This window comes from Cimex lectularius, unplaced genomic scaffold, assembly GCF_000648675.2.
Source record: "Cimex lectularius strain Harlan isolate CLEC.00 unplaced genomic scaffold, Clec_2.1 scaffold174, whole genome shotgun sequence".
Classification (NCBI taxonomy): Eukaryota; Metazoa; Arthropoda; class Insecta; order Hemiptera; family Cimicidae; genus Cimex; species Cimex lectularius.
In genome coordinates, this window is record NW_019392881.1 from 799,138 (window position 1) to 818,117 (window position 18,980).

General features: G+C 35.6%; 3 protein-coding genes across 3 annotated transcripts; 2 read left to right on the forward strand and 1 right to left on the reverse strand.

The window, feature by feature from the left end:
• Nucleotides 1–743: 743 nt before the first annotated feature.
• LOC106664978 (histidine-rich glycoprotein-like) lies at nucleotides 744–1,473 on the reverse strand. The gene is made up of 3 exons (XM_014391091.1): nucleotides 1,369–1,473; nucleotides 1,045–1,308; nucleotides 744–977 (listed from the first exon to the last, which is right to left on the reverse strand). Exons 1-3 carry the CDS (start codon nucleotides 1,471–1,473, stop codon nucleotides 744–746), a joined length of 603 nt encoding a protein of 200 aa, XP_014246577.1.
• Nucleotides 1,474–6,455: 4,982 nt separating this feature from the next.
• Nucleotides 6,456–7,276, forward strand: LOC106665142 (histidine-rich glycoprotein-like). Its single transcript, XM_014391360.1, has 3 exons — nucleotides 6,456–6,576; nucleotides 6,638–6,910; nucleotides 6,977–7,276. The coding sequence occupies exons 1-3, from the start codon at nucleotides 6,466–6,468 to the stop codon at nucleotides 7,211–7,213; spliced, it is 621 nt and encodes a 206-aa protein (XP_014246846.1). The 5' UTR covers nucleotides 6,456–6,465; the 3' UTR covers nucleotides 7,214–7,276.
• A 7,108-nt stretch (nucleotides 7,277–14,384) lies between these two features.
• Nucleotides 14,385–15,196, forward strand: LOC106665144 (cuticle protein 7-like). The gene is made up of 3 exons (XM_014391361.1): nucleotides 14,385–14,501; nucleotides 14,568–14,840; nucleotides 14,897–15,196. Exons 1-3 carry the CDS (start codon nucleotides 14,400–14,402, stop codon nucleotides 15,131–15,133), a joined length of 612 nt encoding a protein of 203 aa, XP_014246847.1. The 5' UTR covers nucleotides 14,385–14,399; the 3' UTR covers nucleotides 15,134–15,196.
• The last annotated feature ends 3,784 nt before the right edge of the window (nucleotides 15,197–18,980 follow it).

Here is an 18,980-nt window from a genome sequence, read left to right on the forward strand (position 1 = left end):
AACACTAGGTCGAAAAATGAGACACCTGTTCAAACGTTCTTGCCAATTGGCAAAAAGAGCCGGGAAAAATTAATTTTAACCAATTGGTTAAAATGTAATTTCAATAGCTTTTTAAAATATAGTTTTCTGTTTTCATTGCGCGTGAATTTCATTCAAAAAAGTTAAAGTTTTTAGTTAAATATATCACAATAAATTTTAAGTATATACTAAAAATCGACAACACGAACTTCTTAGCAATAAAAAATATGTTTTTGAGTAGGAATAGCAGGGGGACGAACTCCACTCGATTTCATCCTTGCTCGATCTTATAACAACCAATTATTCAATTAGCATTAAAATCGTGTGAGGGAAAAATTGAAAAGATCAAAAATAAAAAAGGCAGAATTATATGCGGAATGGCGTAGCAAACGCAAAGCTAATTTCTTTTACAATAATTATATTATTAAAGTATTTATGTACATCAGATTCTGTTTTAGAAATAATTTTAATTATTCAGATATCGTGAGATGCGGTCGGGTGTGATGTAGGTTTCAGAAAAACATTTTGCCCTCTCAACACGACACGCAAGGATGGCATAATTACACAGAAGACAAACACTTTGAGCCCTGAAGATGATCTCAATAAAAGATCGAAACGTTGGCACGATAAAGAAAATGTTTTTCTGAAACCTACATCACACCCGACCGCATCTCACGATATCTGAATAACTATCGATTAACGGTCACTAATCTCTACAAATAATTTTAATGTAGATGGTGGACTGGCATGTGGTGGAGGGCGTGCCCAACTCTTTTGACTTCAGCGTTGAAACCATTTTTGTGATCGGCGGTGTAATGGACTTCCCTCACTGTACCATCGGCTTCTTTCAGCATGTAGAATCCCTTGACAGTGTCACCTTCCCTGCTTTCATGATGAGATTTAACGTCTCCTGTGTGCCCGTCGTGGACTTTGTACTCATAGCTGTAATGATGTGGTTCCTAAAATTAAGCAAAAAATTGGTTCAACCTATTCCCAAATAATTAGACTTTAAAATATTGAATTTACATGGTGGCCATGATTTTCTTCCTCTTTTAGGTGGTACACTGGTGCTGGTGCTTCTTGGTGTATGGCATGTCCAACTCGTTTGACCTCAGCGTTGAAACCGTTTTTGTGATCGGCGGTGTAATGGACTTCTCTGACTGTACCATCAGCTTCTTTCAGCATGTAGAATCCTTTGACTTTGTCTCCTTCCCTGGTCTCATGGTGAGATTTGACGTCACCTTTATGCTCGTCGTGCACTTTATATTCGTAGCTGTAATGTGGTGGAGCCTGGGAAAACAGAAAATTCCTCTTAGTCTGTTGAAAATTCAAATACTTTTATAGACTTACATAATAGTCGTGATGTTCTTGCCCTAAACCTTCTTCGCTATGTCCTTCAAGTGGCGCGCTAGTCGCTACAACGATGCAGGCGAATAAGACTACAAAGGAGTTCATTGTCTGTGGCTATTCACAAGTGACTGATGCTCATTTACTTTCGCATTTCAGTTTTTATAAGAAACACACGGAACTGAACCGTACAGGGTTAAGAAATTTATCCTTAATTGTAAGGAATTTAGTGTTATATATCGGAGAAAACCGATGGAATGTATGATTAAATGTTGGAGTATTCCGTTCAATGGGCAAAATTTTAATCCAGTATGGTAAATCTTGGGTGAAAATTTCTTTATTACAAATTTTTATATATAATAATGAAATAATATGTACGACCGTATAATTTTATATAATATAATATAGTATTGGGCCCTATAATTAGGGTCAAGAGGGTAATCGGGTCTGCGCCGAAAATCACGAAGACGCAGCATGGAAGATGGCGAAATGCCGAAATGCGTCTGGGAGGCCAAACTGGCGAAGAAGGGCAGAAAAAAATTAACAATAACTAGATTTAGAGATTAGGTATCTAAAAAAATACAAAAACCAAAGTACAGAGGTTCCATTTTTTATTTTCGAAAAAATCGAAGGCATTTAAAAAGTGAACATTTGGGATTTTTTTTTGGTGAGCGAAAAAATGAATATCAATATTATTTCTTGTTATTTGTTGTTTTAAGAGAATATCACAAATGTTTAGATTTATAGATTTTAATGCTAATCGGAGGTACGTGCTGTACTACGATTGTGAACCTTTTTTAAATTAAAAAACTCCCATTACAAATTGCTGAAGAATTTTTTTCTTTTTCTTCGTCTTGGCAATTTTAAAACTTCTCGACTTATCTGTTTGGATTGCGCTCATTTCACTTGACCACTAAACAGCTGCAGTCAGTTGCTAACAATACCACTTCTTCATTTGAACAAGAAAAGCATGGGTTGGGTATCTTTCTTGATTTTGATTGAAGTGATAATTGAATAAAAGGCCTTCGATCGAAACTGGAACTCGGTCTAGCAAACTAAACAGCATCATTTCAAGGATTCATACAGAGACCAGAATCCGTCCGGGAATTGAATTTTCATATTATGTACGCATTAATGCGGGTGTTCTTCAGGGAAGCATACTGGGACCATTTCTTTTTTTAATATACACTTCGAAAATTCTTACATATTAACATTTCAAAACATACATTCGCGATTATATAGTGATTCTTACTTTCAATATATTTATTGCAATCTGTAACCCTATATATATTATGTAATGAACTGGTTTTACAGATGACATTGATCATGTGTCGTGAGGGGAATTGACAACCATTGTTCTCCCAACTACACGGAAGGACTAATCCTCTTGTAGTAGGTCGATCTTCAGTCTGGTGGAATAAAGGTGGTTTCTAATGGATAGGGATTGGGAAACTCGATTGGAGTGAGAAGAGAGTTTAATATGGAAAGTAGAAAATGTTGCCAATGTCCTCTTCCTCGTCCTAAAACAGTTCAGCGGTCTTTCCTAGCTCGAGCTACAAATATTTTTAATTTTCTTCCTTTGCCAATTCGCAAAGTCGCCTCCCTTATCTCTTTTAAATCTGTCTAGTACCAGCACCTCATTTCCCTTAAAACATAGTGCCACGATTCTGTTAGGTCCTTTAGCTACATAAGAAAGCTCTCTCTCTCTCTCTCTCTCTCTCTTTCTCTCTCTCTCTCTCTCTCTCTCTCTCTCTCTCTCTCTCTCTCTCTCTCTCTCTCTCTCTCTCGCCCCCACTTTTTGTTTATTTTTTTGAAAAAAACAAAAAAGTTGTTTTTGAATAAAAGCCCATTTGTAAGTATGTCGGGTTCGAATGCAGGGCCGCTGGATTCGAACCCGGGACCTTTACCTTACAGTGATGAACGCCGTGTCAACGCCCATACCGTTGTGGCCACCGACGTCCCCTATTTGTATTTGTTATCAACTTTATGTTAATGACAAATTTTCACAAATTCAAGTGCCAGATTTTTAAACATTTCTGTAACCTTATTGTTGTTCTTAGCAGATCCAGAATAAAGTGTTTTTTTCTTTCAGAAACACGTGTCTCAGCGTGACAAAAGCGGAAAAATTTATACGTTTTGATTACTATAAAATTTGCACTTAAGCGCTTTAAACAGTGCTTAAAACGAACCCCATTTTTTGTGCGTGTTCTACTGAAAAAGACTTTTGGGTTTTGTAAATTTTTATATGTCTCATTACTCACTTAATACCATTTTTAGTATTATTTTATTTTCTTGTTCTAAAAAATTACTGCCATAGATTAATAAATACTTGAATATATAGAAATACAGCTTTATTTATATATGAACAATAATATGCCTACTAAAATACAATTACATACAATACAACAAGGGAATATTATAGTTAGTTGCAAATTATAACTGATACTCATTTTTCTCCAATGTGTAAATGTATTAGCCTTGAAATAGATCCAAAGCAAAAACAACATATGCATTTAAACATTTAAAAACATTTAAACATTATTCAATTTTTTTCGAATAGTTTTTCTCGTATTTTATGTATTATTGGCACTAATGCTCGGATATGTATCTAATTTTTTCTATTCAAAGTCTACACAGAGTTTCATTGAAATCGGTGATTCCACGTCCCTAGCATTCTCTCGTTAACAAAAGACAAATATATATCAGGTGAAAAAAAGGTTTGTGTTGTAAGTAATTGTGTCCTTTAGAATAGGGCAAGGTAATTTTACTCCCTGGTCTTCGCGTGGTTCAATATTTTTTCCTGTTATTTTAGGTAGTTCATAATAGTGATTCACATATTGTGGTAAAATACACACTTAGTGTTGTTCAAATTGTAATTCTTCTCTTTTATGCTACAAATGTTCTCAGGTAAGATGAATTCTATCACAGCCTGATTTTCCAACACCCCAAAAGCTTTGCTATGCTCTAGTAGCAGATGAGACCATTTTGATTGTAACTTAACGATATGTACAAATTATTTACATCATTTTTTGATTTCAATCCAGCTACTTCCAAACTATAAAACTACTTCTATATAAAAGCATCTAGGTATTACATAAGACAAGAAAACATAAAGTTCCTCTTGAAGCCGTCAATCGTCAGAAGACGACTCAGATTCAATTAGGTTTGATGTGATGCTTGTAATGTCGCGTTCGTCGTAAGGCAATGGCAAAGAGGATAGCAGGTCAAGGGTTAATTGTTATTTGTAAACAGTTGTATAATGTGTGTGATTTGAAGAGGGAAAATAGTTACCGCTATTTTCCTGAAGGGGTTTCGCAATGGACCCACGACTGGGTTGGCGTGACGCGGTGTCGGGTTTTTTGACCTTTAACCGAAAAGTTTAACCCCCAGCAGAAGGCAGCGTTTAGAAGGATTATTTTGCCTCTGGCAGACATTTCCGACATTTTGCATTTACAGTAAGTTAGCATCGACCAGTAAACAAATTTCACTCGATGATCACAGATGAATTACAATTTTAACAATTTATCTTTCAAAAATAAAAGGCTGCTTTATAAAAACTTAGTGAAGCCGATAAAGACTTACGGGCTGAAGTAATAAGAAAAATTTTTGGTGTTCCATTTTCTCTGTCGAATGAAACTACCCTGGCAAATCTACGTATTCTTTTTACCCAAAATGTAATTCGGTCCTGTTATCGATAGTTTAATAAACTTACCCAACCATCACAAAACATCAAATCCCAAAACTATCTTATCTACGAATCACCTCAAGCCCTCAAAGTAATGACGTTATTACGATTTAAAAACTTCTAATAAAAGTACTGTAAAAAGTAAACTAAAACGTCTCTGTGATACAAAACTGAACATAAGAAAAAACAAAAAGCCTTTATCAATTAAATTAATAATAATTGCATTCTTGGGGGCGTCGGTGGCAGCAACGGTTTAGGCGTTGACCCAGCGCTCATCACTGTAAGGTGAAGGTCCTGGGTTCGAATCCAGCGGCCCTGCATTCGAACCCGACATACATACAAATGTTTTTTTTTCCAAAAACACCGGAACCTTGAAGGTCTATAAGACTTCTGATGTGCATACCCTCGTAAAAACATAAAAAATAAATAAATAAAAATGCATTCTTCATGAAAGTAGACATTTCGAATGTTTGATTTAATTGTTTGTAGCTTCTTTTTTTTCAATCTACAATTTTATACCAAAGAGCCATTTTTCTTTCTTTATTTTTGTATTACTTGCATCATTTTTAATAGAAATTTTAAAATTTTAATGATTTTTTTTTAACGGTTTGTGACCTAAAAATGAAGTAATCAAATGTTAATTTTACCTCGGAGATAACTGAGCTTTATGAAATTAAGTACACACGAGTAGGACCAACTTTTTTGTGAGCGTCAGTATTTACAGAGACCAAGAAACTTACTTAAACTTTCCTCAGGAACTTGAGAACTGGTAAAAGTTTATCTTCTAATTGTATTTGTAATATTGTTTTAGATTAAAATAAAAACAAATTAATTGCATAAAATTTTTAGTGCTCTTTCCATTGGAGTAATAAAAAAAAACACTAGGATAAAAATTGTATGCAATACAAGGGATTTACCATAAAATTAATTCATGAAAAGGTTTAACTAATGTGTTTGTTTGTTAGTTTAGTTTAGTAGTATAGATTTATGTTTAAGTAATTCAAATATTTCCCCTCGGTGTTAGTAGTTTTTGAACACGTATAAAAATTTTCTTTTAGCCACGAGGCACGACCTCTACGCGGCTTCAAAGTACTTTTCGACGTAGACGGCTTCATTTTGGTATGATACAAAGTTAACGCTACATACTTAAAGGATCTGAAAGTAAGTCGAAGGGTAAGGCGACAAAGTCAAACAATTGTAAATGCTTGAATAACTAGCTGGTTTTGTCATACTACGAAGTAGATATTAATCGTATTGGTTTGTTAATTACCAATACATAACGTTACATGATTTACCCTTGGATATTAATGAAACGTTTCTTAATCCTGTACGGTCCAGTACCGTCCGTTTCTTATAAATAATGAAAAGAAAACGGGAATAAGCATCATTCACTTGTGGACAATCACGGAGGAACAATGAATACATTTGTCGTTTTATTCGCCTGCATCGTTGTTGCAACATGCGCGCCATTTGAAGGACAAGGCGAAGAAGTACGTGGAGGGCATCAAGAACATCACGACTACTATGTCAGTATATGAAATTTTATTAATTGGCAAAAATAACATGTTAATTAACTACTCGTTACAGGCTCCGCCACATTATAGCTTCGAATATAAAGTGCACGACGAGCATAAAGGTGACGTCAAATCACACCATGAGACAAGGGAAGGAGACAAAGTCAAAGGATTCTACATGCTGAAAGAAGCCGACGGCACTGTCAGGGAAGTCCATTACACCGCCGATCACAAAAATGGTTTCAACGCTGAGGTCAAACGAGTTGGACATGCCGTACATCAAGAGGTACCAGTGTACCACCAAAATGTAGAAGAGCAAGGCCAGGAAGAACATCACGACTACTACGTAAGTACAAGACATAAAAGTCTATTAATTGCAAACAGGTTGAAATCATTTTCGACTTAATTTTAGGCACCACCTCATTACAACTTCGAATACAAAGTCCACGACGAGCATACGGGAGACGTTAAATCTCACCATGAGACTAGGGAAGGAGACAAAGTCAAAGGATTCTACATGCTGAAAGAAGCCGATGGTACAGTCAGAGAAGTCCATTACACCGCTGATCACAAAAACGGTTTCAACGCTGAAGTCAAAAGAGTTGGACATGCTGTTCACCAAGTTCCAGTTTACCAGTATCATCACTGAACAGTGTATCAAACGATTACAATCAGTTGCATATTTGTAAAATAAACGACCCTATTGTATAATTATTAGCATTTTTTGTGTAACAACAATCTTTTCATGATAAATTTAATACGACAATAATCTCAGTATGTCTATTTAAAACTAAGACAGTGTTGCAACAGTTATGATTTGAAACAACTGAAGTAATAGATATTCAGTGGTCAGGTATGCTAAAAACACGGAACTTTAACAACCAACTCTACATGAACATAAAAAATGGATAAATCTACTATCAATAAATATTAACTTTTGAAATAATAATTTAATATTCTGTTTAGTATTGATACGATACGCGCGGTATTAGACTTTACATTATTAAGAAATGATGAATAGGCAAATCATGTAACATTATATATTAGTAGTTAACAAACGAATACGGATGAATATTTATATCGTAATATATATGAGTAGTAGTTATTCAGAAATCGTGAGATGCGGTCTGGTGTGATGTAGGTTTGAGAAAAACATTTTCTTTATCGTGCCAATGTTTCGATCTTTATTGAGAACATCTTCAGGGCTGAAAGTGTTTGTCTTCTGTGTAATTGTGCCATTCTTGCGTGTCGTGTAGAGACAAACACTTTGAGCCCTGAAGATGATCTCAATAAAGATCGAAGCGTTGGCACAATAAAGAAAATGTTTTTCTGAAACCTACATCACACCAGAGCGCATCTTAGATTTCTGAATAATTATTGATTAACGGTCACTAATCACCACACATGAGTAGTAGAATGATTATTCTAAATAAATTCTTTAAATTCATATCCTTCAAATTGAATATTCCATATAGTTTACATAATATTTCTTATCTTCAGTCCGATTTTGTGTTCATTTATAAATTATTTACGGTGTGGCCTTCCCAACGATATAACAAAAGAACATAAGTACAACAGTGATTATAAACGAAAGATTATTGATTACCTACAATTAATCAATGCATGTGGCTATATATAACCCACCACACGTGGTATATCTCCTCTACAAATCCACGTGGTATTTGTATGAATGTATTTATTTGCGTGAGTGTCAAAGAATGCGTGGGTGTGGCAGTGACGGAATATCGAGTGAGTACTCGAGTACAGGCCCACCAAATTAGTATAGGTACGTATGTAAATATATATATATATACATACGTACCTATACTAATTTGGTATATATATATATATATATTTGTAGTATGATTTGAGGAACGGGTCATTGCCATTTCGTTAGTACTATACTTCCGAAGTGTAGTGACCTGTCCAGAATGAATGTATTTATTAGCGCAATTGGTGATGCATGAAAAGACGTGGCTGTCGACTTTCGAGGAATATCGAGTACTCCGCAGGCCCATCAAACAATTTAGGATAGTTTAGTGTATGAATGGAAATTGTAAATACCGCTTGAATGTATTTATTAGTGAGAGAAAGGAGGCCGCAAGATAACGATAATCTTCCGACTTCCAATATGTAGTGTAGGTTAGTAAATTAATATGAATATGAATTATAAAAATGTGTATAAATATTATATTTATGTATTTTCATTTATCACGTGTGGGAGGGTAACAACAAACAAGATAACAAATCTCATATTAGGTGAATTAGGTGAATCGGAAGGCAACAGTCGTTTAGTTGGGGCATAACAAGACTTCGAAAAGAATGTACACATAAGATAGCTAAGAAGAGAAATGTGAGAAGGCTATATACATGACGCGCAGGCGTTGACCCTGTTAGTTAGCCGGCAAAAAAAAATAATAATAATAAAATCGATAGTCTTTTATTACCATCTTACTTAAATTTCCGAGTTGCCCGAGTTAGGTTGCCGAGTTTGATCCACATTCATCGGAAGTTTTAAATCTATCTCTGCTTAGCAAAATAAAAGATTTGTTCTGATTGTTTAGAGTATCAGTAATAAATTAATGTTTTGTTTATACTTTATAAATATGTTTTTAATGATTGTTTTTTGTAGTACATGTAAATCTGTGCACCTTAAATATTTTTGTTTATATACCCCTTTGCACAAACCATTGCATGGACCTCAGCTCGGTAGGTTGGGGTTATATTCTTCTTCATTCCTCACATTCCTTATTGGAACCACATTCATTGGACGTTTTAAATCTATCACTGCTTAGCAAAATATAGGATTTGTTCTGATTACTTAGCAAACTGCTCAAGAATGAACAGGGATGTTGCCCATTTTGTAGTATTTACTTTCCTTAGCATTTTTATTTTATTTTTAGTGTAAATTTCATTAAAATGTATTAGAAATTGTTGTTTCTTACTGAACGAAAATGTAATTAAGGGAATTTGACAATGAACAAAATAAAAGGTTTTAATTTTGTTAATTGGACACAACAATTTTTTAAACAATTAATACCAAGCAATAATTTTTATTGTTCTCTGTGCACCTGTTAGGCATACTGTCAATAAGGGTGTCACTAATTTCACTTCATAGATGTTGCAACGCTGCACTCAGATGTTGCAGGTCAACTTGCCGTGGCTGGTGATCGAAAAGCCTTCTCTGCAATGCATCACTCATGTGCTCAATGAGATTCAGATCTGGAAACAATGAAGGAAGGGGCAGATGGGAAATTCCCAGGTTTTCTAAATATTGATGAACAACTCTGCCTCTATGAGGTCTGGCATGTCATACAGCAATCGAAAATCTCTGCCAATGAGATCCCTAGTTTGAGGGATGTATTCCTTGAACATAACAGACTGCGGTGCGTGAGGTTGCCTTCAACAATATGGAGACCGGTTCTAGTGTAAATCCTAATTCAGCCCATGACACCTCCTCCTCCAAACTGCAATGAACGAACTGGGGCACACTCGGTAACTCTTCGGCGCCTGCTTTCACTATTCAGACAGAAACGCGACTCATCAGTAAACATAACAGCATTCCGATTGATGTTCTCTTAGACTAGGCGCTAGGTGCACCATATTCTCCTCCGCTGGTGGCGGGCTGTTGCTGTAGTTCTTTAAAAGAAAAACTTCTTCATAAATATCAACATGCCTATCAGAAAGGAAAATCGTGTGAATCAGCACTACATCAACTAACGATACAAATAGAGGATCCACTGAACACCAAGAAATGGCATTGGGAACCTTCTTGGACATTGAAGGAGCATTTGACAACATTCCTTTCGAAGCAATGGTTACATCACTAAAACAGCGAGGAACAGACGAAACTTGCTGTAGATGGATAGAATCAATGCTAAAAAGCAGGAAAGTGCCGGCCTCCATGTTCCACGAAAAAGTAGAAGCAGTGGTGGCGAGGGGGTGTCCGCAAGGAGGAATACTCTCGTCTCTGCTGTGGAATGTGGTAGTGGACGACTTCATATGCAAGCTAAATGAAAGTGGAATTTACACCCACGGCTATGCAGATAACATTGTCATACGAGTCAGGAGAAATTCGATTCAACATTAAAAGAGCTCACCCGAAGAGCACTCAACCTGGTGGAACAATGGTGTTTAAAACGGGGACTTAGAGTAAACTCCTCAAAAACCACCTTAATTGCTTTCTCCAAGAAAAGAAATATAGAAATACAAGGATTACGCTTCTATAACGAAATGCTGGTATTAAAAATGAGGTAAAATATTTAGGAATAATCTTTGATAAGAAATTAACTTGGAATCCTCAGTTGCAACATACTATAGCAAAAGGTAAAATATCGCTAATGGCCACAAGAAGGACCTTAGGCAAATCTTGGGGACTAAAACCGAAAATGGCCTATTGGCTATACACGGCAGTAATAAGACCCAGAATAACCTATGGATCACTAATCTGGAGAAACAAAGCTCAACAAAAAGTAGCTACCCAAACATTAGGCAGCATACAAAGACTAGCAAACGTATCACAGGGGCGATGAGAACAACCCCTACAAACGCATTAAAAACTTTGCTAAACCTACCCTCACTGGAAATATTTGGTTACAAGGGTTAGGGATGGTCATATAGCCAAATGGTTACAAGGGGAGGCTAGGAAAAGCTCATTTAGGCTCCAGAAACAATTAAATTGGAAAGGAACTAAACAATTCGGGCATACAACCATAATCAACAAAATCAGACACCTATTATTAGAAATGGGGACTGATTACATGATCCCGGAAACAATCTTCACAACTTCCTATAAAGTCTCAACGGACTATAAAGGAGAGGAAGAACACAGGAGAGCATCAGATACAATGATATGGTACACAGATGGCTCCAAAACAAACGAAGGAACCGGATCAGGCGTTTTCTGTACAAGCCCAAAACATGAGCAATCAAACTCATTAGGGAAGTACACTTCGGTCTTTCAAGCGGAAATACATGCCATCAATGCTTGTGCCCTGGAAAATCTTAAAAGAGGTTACACTGTTGCTGCAGAGCATACAATGTGAGGCCAACTTCCCACGAACGATTACGAATCATTTATGTTGATAATCATTTGTGGCCTTGCCAAAATATGTACTTCATTTAAGATCTAAAAATATCAATGACAATATTTATGTCCTCCGTTAGCGTCGTAATGCGCTGAGATCCACTATCAGGCATCCTATTGGTACTTCCCGTCTCACAGAATCGGGCTAATACCCGGGAGAACACGCTATGAGAAACGTCATCTGCCTCTGCGATATCCACTTGCCAGTCACCTCGATTATTCATTTGCACAATAATATTGCGAATTCTGGTTCAAGATGATGTCTTTCCGTGGTTGAAGAGAATACAACTGGATTAAAATGGAGAAAAGACGAGAATAGGTGTTTATTTACAAAATGAGTATTCTTCATGTTACTATTCTTAAGTGAATCCGTTATTAAAATGAGGTTTAATTTTTGTTTGTTAGTGTTTGTATTTTCTATTTTGTTTTATCCAACAAACAAGAATATATCGCATAATTTAATTAAAATTAATTTATTAAGAATAAATTACAAATATCCTTATTCATTTTTGGCCAGCTTAGCTTCTGTAACCGCACAAAAACCAAAAGTGGTACAACTTCCTTCCACAAAGCCGGAAGGTTAAATGGCTGTTAGGTTGATCTTTTCCTCCTTATATATATTCAATGTGACGAAAAATTAGCCTGAGAAGAAATTCCATTCTGGCCAGGATGTTATTACATTACGACCTTCACCCACTTGCCAGACACGCTAGAAGGATCAGTTCGATAATACAATGATTTATATAAATTGGGCAAAATGGTAAATAAAGCTTAGGCAGTTTTTCTTGGGCTGTATATTTTGTTGGGTAATGTAAATCAGGTTTTGAATTCGAATTAAATTATAGTTTACATTATACATTGTTAAATAATTTATATAATTTATTGAAAGCATACTTTTACTAGTTTTATACGTTTTAATAGGCTTGCTCTGAAAATTCTTTGAGCCATTATTGTGGAAATGATTTTTTATGTTTGAATAAAGCTTTGTTGATTAATCTAATTATTATTGGTATTTGAAATATTGATTTAATTATCCGGTGGCCGCAACGGTTTAGGCGTTTACACTGCACTCACTTGAGGCTACCTGTCTTCCAAAGGTTTTTATTATCTTTGGTTTCTATTTTTCTTATTTTTATTTTTCTATGACTTCTTCCAAGGGTATACCTAAATCTTCCCAACGAAGGAACCAGTGGACATGCCCAAAAGTTACCGAAGTACTCATGGGTATAGGTGTCGCAATTAATTTGTAATTGTTCCAATAGGTGGAATGAACCTAATTTAAATTTTAATTTGTATAATTATTTGTTTCAATGATCTTACAAAAATAAAATAAAACATTAATGATTACTTAGAGATCGTGAGATGCGGTCTGGTGTGACGTGGGTTTTAGAAAAACCTTTTCTTTATTAAATTCACTAATTTCGTGGTCCGCTTGACCAATTAATACTTTACAGTTAATTAAGGTTTTTAGTTGAGATGAAAAAAGTTAATGGCACGAGAGGGATTCGAACCCACGACCTTCGGCTAGATACGCCGCTGCTCTACCACCTGAGCTATCGTGACATCAAGAGGTAGAGCAGCTGCGCTGGGGGTTCGAATCCCGCTCGTGACACTGACTTTTTTATCTCAACCAATACCTTACATAAAGATTAATTAATTGAAAGATGTTATTTGGTCAATCGGACTACGAAATCTAATGGATTGAAGATTATATTCATAGGACCAAAAATATAATTAATTGGCGAGCACAGACGTCTTACTTACACAGTACAAAAGGGGTAGATAATAACACTGAAAATTGTCTCTCGCAGTGTGACACATGTAATTTGTAACAAAATGTAAAAGTAACAATTTTTCTCAAAACATAGGATAACGACTCGGAATTTAATTTTTGTTATTTAAGTTGGTGGTACGTCGAAGGCTGCTTTTACCCTCGGAACTGGACCGTACTAGATTAAGCAACATACACTTATTTTCAAGGGAAAAATCATGTAACCTTACTTATTGAAAAATCAAACAAGGCTGAATTTTGTTCGACAATGTTGGTTAATTTTAGAATTCCTTGATTATTTAGCCAAAATGTGACAATAAAAAAATCTACAATTGCGATGCTTACCTTTTCTGAACAGGTAAAAGAAATACACCCAATTGTGAAACATGTAAGAAAGGACGCCCTCATTCGCTCCTGGAGTGCCAGGAGTACGAAGAATATAGAGATGAACTTGCAGAACCTTTGTACTTTAGACACAATATTAACAATAGAAAATATAAAAGTATGCTCTGAGATAGTGGACTTTTTAAATAAATGCGGTCTTGAGGTTTAAGGAAATACATAAATATATAAGATGCTGAAATTATACATAACAAAAATCCACTATCTCATCTTAAAAAGCCTGATGAAACTACCGACGGAAAAAGAAAAAAAAAGGACAAATTTTTTCACAGTAAACTTTTTTATTCCTTTTTGATTCTTTATACATTGTTTTACTATTCAACATAGAAAAATTATTAAAAATATTCCGTGCATTCTTTTCAGAAATTTCTGTTTGTGAAATCTTTGACCTACATGAATAACAACGGGATATTCATTGGATTTTGCATATATAATGTATAAAGTTACATGATTTACCCTTCAAAAGTAAATAATTATTTCTTAATCCTGTACGGTCTAATAACGAGCCTTGCTTATAAAAACCGAAAGTCAAACGTAAAGAGTATCAGTCTTTTGTGAACTAGCTTGAACCAAACAATGAACACTTTTATACTTTTATTGGCTTCCATTGCGGCTGCATCATGTGCGCCGATGGGAGAACAAGGTGAAGGAGGTGTCGAACACCATTACGATTACTACGTAAGTAATTTAATTTTTTATCCGGCGTTGTTTATAATTTTTAAGCTCGTGTTTTGTTCCTGTTAGGCACCACCTCATTACAGCTTTGAGTACAAAGTCCACGACGAGCATAAAGGTGACGTCAAATCTCATCACGAGACGAGGGAAGGAGACAAAGTCAAAGGATTCTACATGTTGAAAGAACCCGATGGCACCGTCAGGGAAGTCCATTACACCGCTGATCACAAAAATGGTTTCAACGCTGAAGTGAAAAGAGTAGGACATGCCGTCCACGAAGTCCCAGAATACCATCATAAAGTCGAGGAAGAGAAACCCCATCATGAACATCACGACTACTATGTAAATATTGGGGAACTTGTTAACCGATATGAAGTTAATTAATTTATCCATTCTAGGCGCCGCCCCATTACAGCTTTGAGTACAAAGTCCACGACGAGCACACGGGTGACTACAAATCTCAGCATGAGACAAGGGAAGGCGACAAAGTCAAAGGATTCTACATGTTGAAAGAACCCGATGGCACAGTCAGGGAAGTCCATTACACCGCTGATCACAAGAACGGATTCAACGCTGAAGTTAAAAGAGTAGGACACGCCGTCCACAAAGTCCCAGAATATCATCATCACTTTTAAAGAATCAATATAAACACGGGATAAGTTCGTTGTATTCTTAAATAAACGAGGCTGTTAAAAACATGCATTTAATTAAATGCGTTCAATCATCCTGCACTTGAGTGACACTACGTATATCAACCATGTTTCTCAGACACACATTCAGTTTGCAGTGCCTCCTCAAGAAAACAGTTAAGGTTCAGAGTCTCTGCCTGTGTTAATGTATTCTAGAATTACTTTCCTTTTCAAATCCAACTAGGATATTTTTGGATTCCTCAGTCTCTCTTTGAATTTACTTCTATGATGTTCTCAAATTGTATGGATCCTTCTTGTTTTCCTCTATTCCTGCGTATTATGAAGTCCACAGTAGAGAATAATTTTGACCTATTTAGTTACCTCTTTCAATTCAATTCCATGAGCAAGCTGAGAATGTTCGAGTTCAGTGATCTTAAAACTGGTTGGATAACTAACATTAATTTTTTTAAATTCTCTATTCAAATTGAATTGAGTACTTCTTTGGGTCACAAAAACATCGGATAGATACTACTTTACTATGGGCTCTGAGATCTTAATTTTAGAAACAAATACTTCCCTTGTACTATACATCCATTGTACTTTCTTGCGTCCAAATTCGTACAAGTTACCCTTTGGACCGAGTGGCTTTTTCTTAAATGAATAACCATTGTTCAAAATTCGAATTTTTTTAAAGCATATTATGCTTTAGTATTTAAAGGAATGGAATGACTTTATATAAAACGATTTTATTCCTTACTTTATAATAGGGTTTTAAAATATTCTGTTGTAAGACCTAGTGCTTTTGACTTCAATAACATGTAGTTACATAAGGCGATGAATAAACTGTTAAAAATAAATTCTGTCTATCCACGTTGATTGGTCTGTCAGATGCAGGCATTTTCTCTGCTGGGTATGCTTATACAAGAGGTACAATATGTAGACATGGAAATGAAAGCTCTTAACTAAAGAAATTGTACAAAAAACATTGAGTGTAACATACAGTCGAATATTAAAATAATGTGATGTAGTCCAGTGCCTATTGAGAAGCATATTGATGCCTCAGAAACAGTCAACATTACATGATCATCCGGCCATATCACTCACTTCCTGACGGGCAGGTTAGCGGACAATTATGAAAACAAACATTTTATGAGCATAGTATTCAAGGAGACCACAGTTTAGGAAGCACCGCTATAGATGCCGCTATAATAGTTGGAGCTTTGAAATCATTAAATCGTAAAAAATATGTGTGCGAGCTGTTACCGAATATTTTTCCCAAGCTTTAGAATAGGTGCCTTATACGGCAAAATTTTCCCAACTTCTCGAAAATCTGAAAAATGAAAAATCTACTATCAGAAAAGAAGATGAATTAATAACTCGTGGCTGGGAAATTGTGTGGGTATGATTGATCGTAAAGGGGCCTAGCTTTGAGCACTACATGGTCTTCATCACACTACAACAATCTGAACTGCTAGCTATAAAAAGATGCACATATGAAATAAATGATAAACATCTAAAATGTAGGAGAATAATCATATCTTCAGGTAGCCAGGCAACTCAAAAGACTTTCTAGGCCTACGGTATGTCAAAACTTGTCTGGACTGCCTAAAGACCTAAAACACAAATAGCCTAACGCTAATATGGGTACGAGGTCATGAGGAAATTTCCGGAAACGAGGCAGCAGATATACAATACTTGCTAAAAAGGCAGCCTCAGAACAACTTATAGGCCCAAATACATTTTTGGATATAGTCTCATCGCCAAAAACATCCCAATCGGAAAAAGAGGGATTCCTTAACAGGAAGACATGAAAAACTGGCATATTTAGAGGATAAGCTTCAGTCACATCTTAGCTTGAAAAATCAGACTATCAACAGATGTCTAATGTTGATTATGACTAGGAAAGTAAGAAACGCAGAACATATCCTATGCAACATCTCTGCAATATCTAGGAAAGGTTATGAGAAACGTATCACGTAAAAAATACGTGAGAAAACCGTTCTTCAACTACCTAAATCTTATTGATAGCATACTCCACAAAATTCTTCTCTTTAGCTCATAAAAAAAGAATATGTTTCAGCAGAGATGGACACAGTAGACGAAAATTTAAGTACTGAAGGAACAATGCGTACGACTCCATACGCGGAAAAAAGTTGCTTTACATTACCACGAAAAAAGACCACGTATTTCTAAACAGTAATCAGAACGCCTTGGTGGACAGCTTGAAGTTTAAGGCTACTCGTTCGGCCCACCTATGATTATACTGTATGTTATTATACCGTCGAAAATTGCTAAGGTATACCGGAGTTTGGGTGGTGGACGTGGTGAAGTTGAAGATGAATGCTACACAGGCCATGTCACTCGTCCTACGTTGAGTAGTGTGCTTTTGAATGGTGATTAAAGAAGGAAAGTTATGAGAGACCACAATCTTAAGGGTGATAATAAACTTCATAACAATCTCGTATGACGGTCGATGTACCATCGGGAAGGTAATGCCAATGAAAGATGAGCGGATCTCCGCTTTGTTTCATCGAAAAAACCTAGGTGTAGTCAGGATGGATATTCTCAAAGTACTGCCTAATCGACAATAAGAAGCTTTGCGGAATTGGGAAGAAACTTAGAGAAAAACAAAAAATCGAGAATTCACTAGAGTATTTTTTCCACTAATAGTTTTCTGCCAAATATTCAAAATAAAACTGTCTAAAGGAAATTGGATTCAAGTCGGCCCATTTGCTGGTGGAAGTCGTCTTAAAATGGTCATGAGCATCTAAGCAAGACCTGTTCCATATAATACTGGGCTGGCCTCTTCTTGGCATAGCTCACCCTTGCCCAACATCAATACGTGCCTTTCTGTACCCTTTGCCTAAAATGCAGGCTTTTTGATAATCAAATTTTATTGTGAAACTGCTAATTTTATATTAAAGTAAATTACGTTAGATTAATTCGATGATGTTTTACATACGATTTTCTTACATAGTATACTTTCAATTAATTAAAGTTTTTAGTTTAGATAAGAAAGATTACTAAAGCTTTCCGTGGCCATTTCATTTGTCGCCGAGAATATATCACACGATATTTGAAAAATGGCAAAAAGTAGGGAAAATTCAAAAGGTGGTGTTGAAATGGGAAGTTCGTGTCCGAGTGGATCAAGGTTACTATAGCTCAAGTGCTAGAGCAGCGGCCTATCTAGCCGAAGGTTGTGGGTTCGAATCCCGCTCGTGACACTGACTTTTTTATCTCAACTAAAAACTTTAATTAATTGAAAGATATTAATTGGTAGGCGGGCCACGAAAACTAGTGAACTTACATATTACATTGATAATTACACTGTTTTGTGTATATGATTTATTGATATTATGGTTGATAAAACTATTTTCACCTATGGTTTCTTAATGAATTTCTAGTAAATTGCTAGTTTTCCTACAATATAATTAATATAATTCAACAATAATTCAATCCTATTTGATAACAAAACAAAAGGTTCATTAGTTTTAATTTACGATATGAATGAAGAGCAATTTTGTTATGAAATTAGTGCAACTGTTGTTGGTTAATGGGAGTGCGCTGTGAGAATATTAAATAACATCTGTGTATGCCTGCATTTTCTAGCATTTCACCTGCCCATTTGCCGTCGATTGAATGTTGTCAATTGTTCGAAAGACCTAACTAATTTATTCTTTTTTATTTTATTTAAGATTCAGAATAGCGTGTAAATGAACTTTTATAACCCCAATCAGTGACAAAGTTATCTTTACACGGTAGAGAAATTCGAATGATACTAAAATAGTTAAGTAGTGTCACAGGCCGAAATGCAACAATAGAAACGATTTCAACGCTGATCTTGGTAATTTTT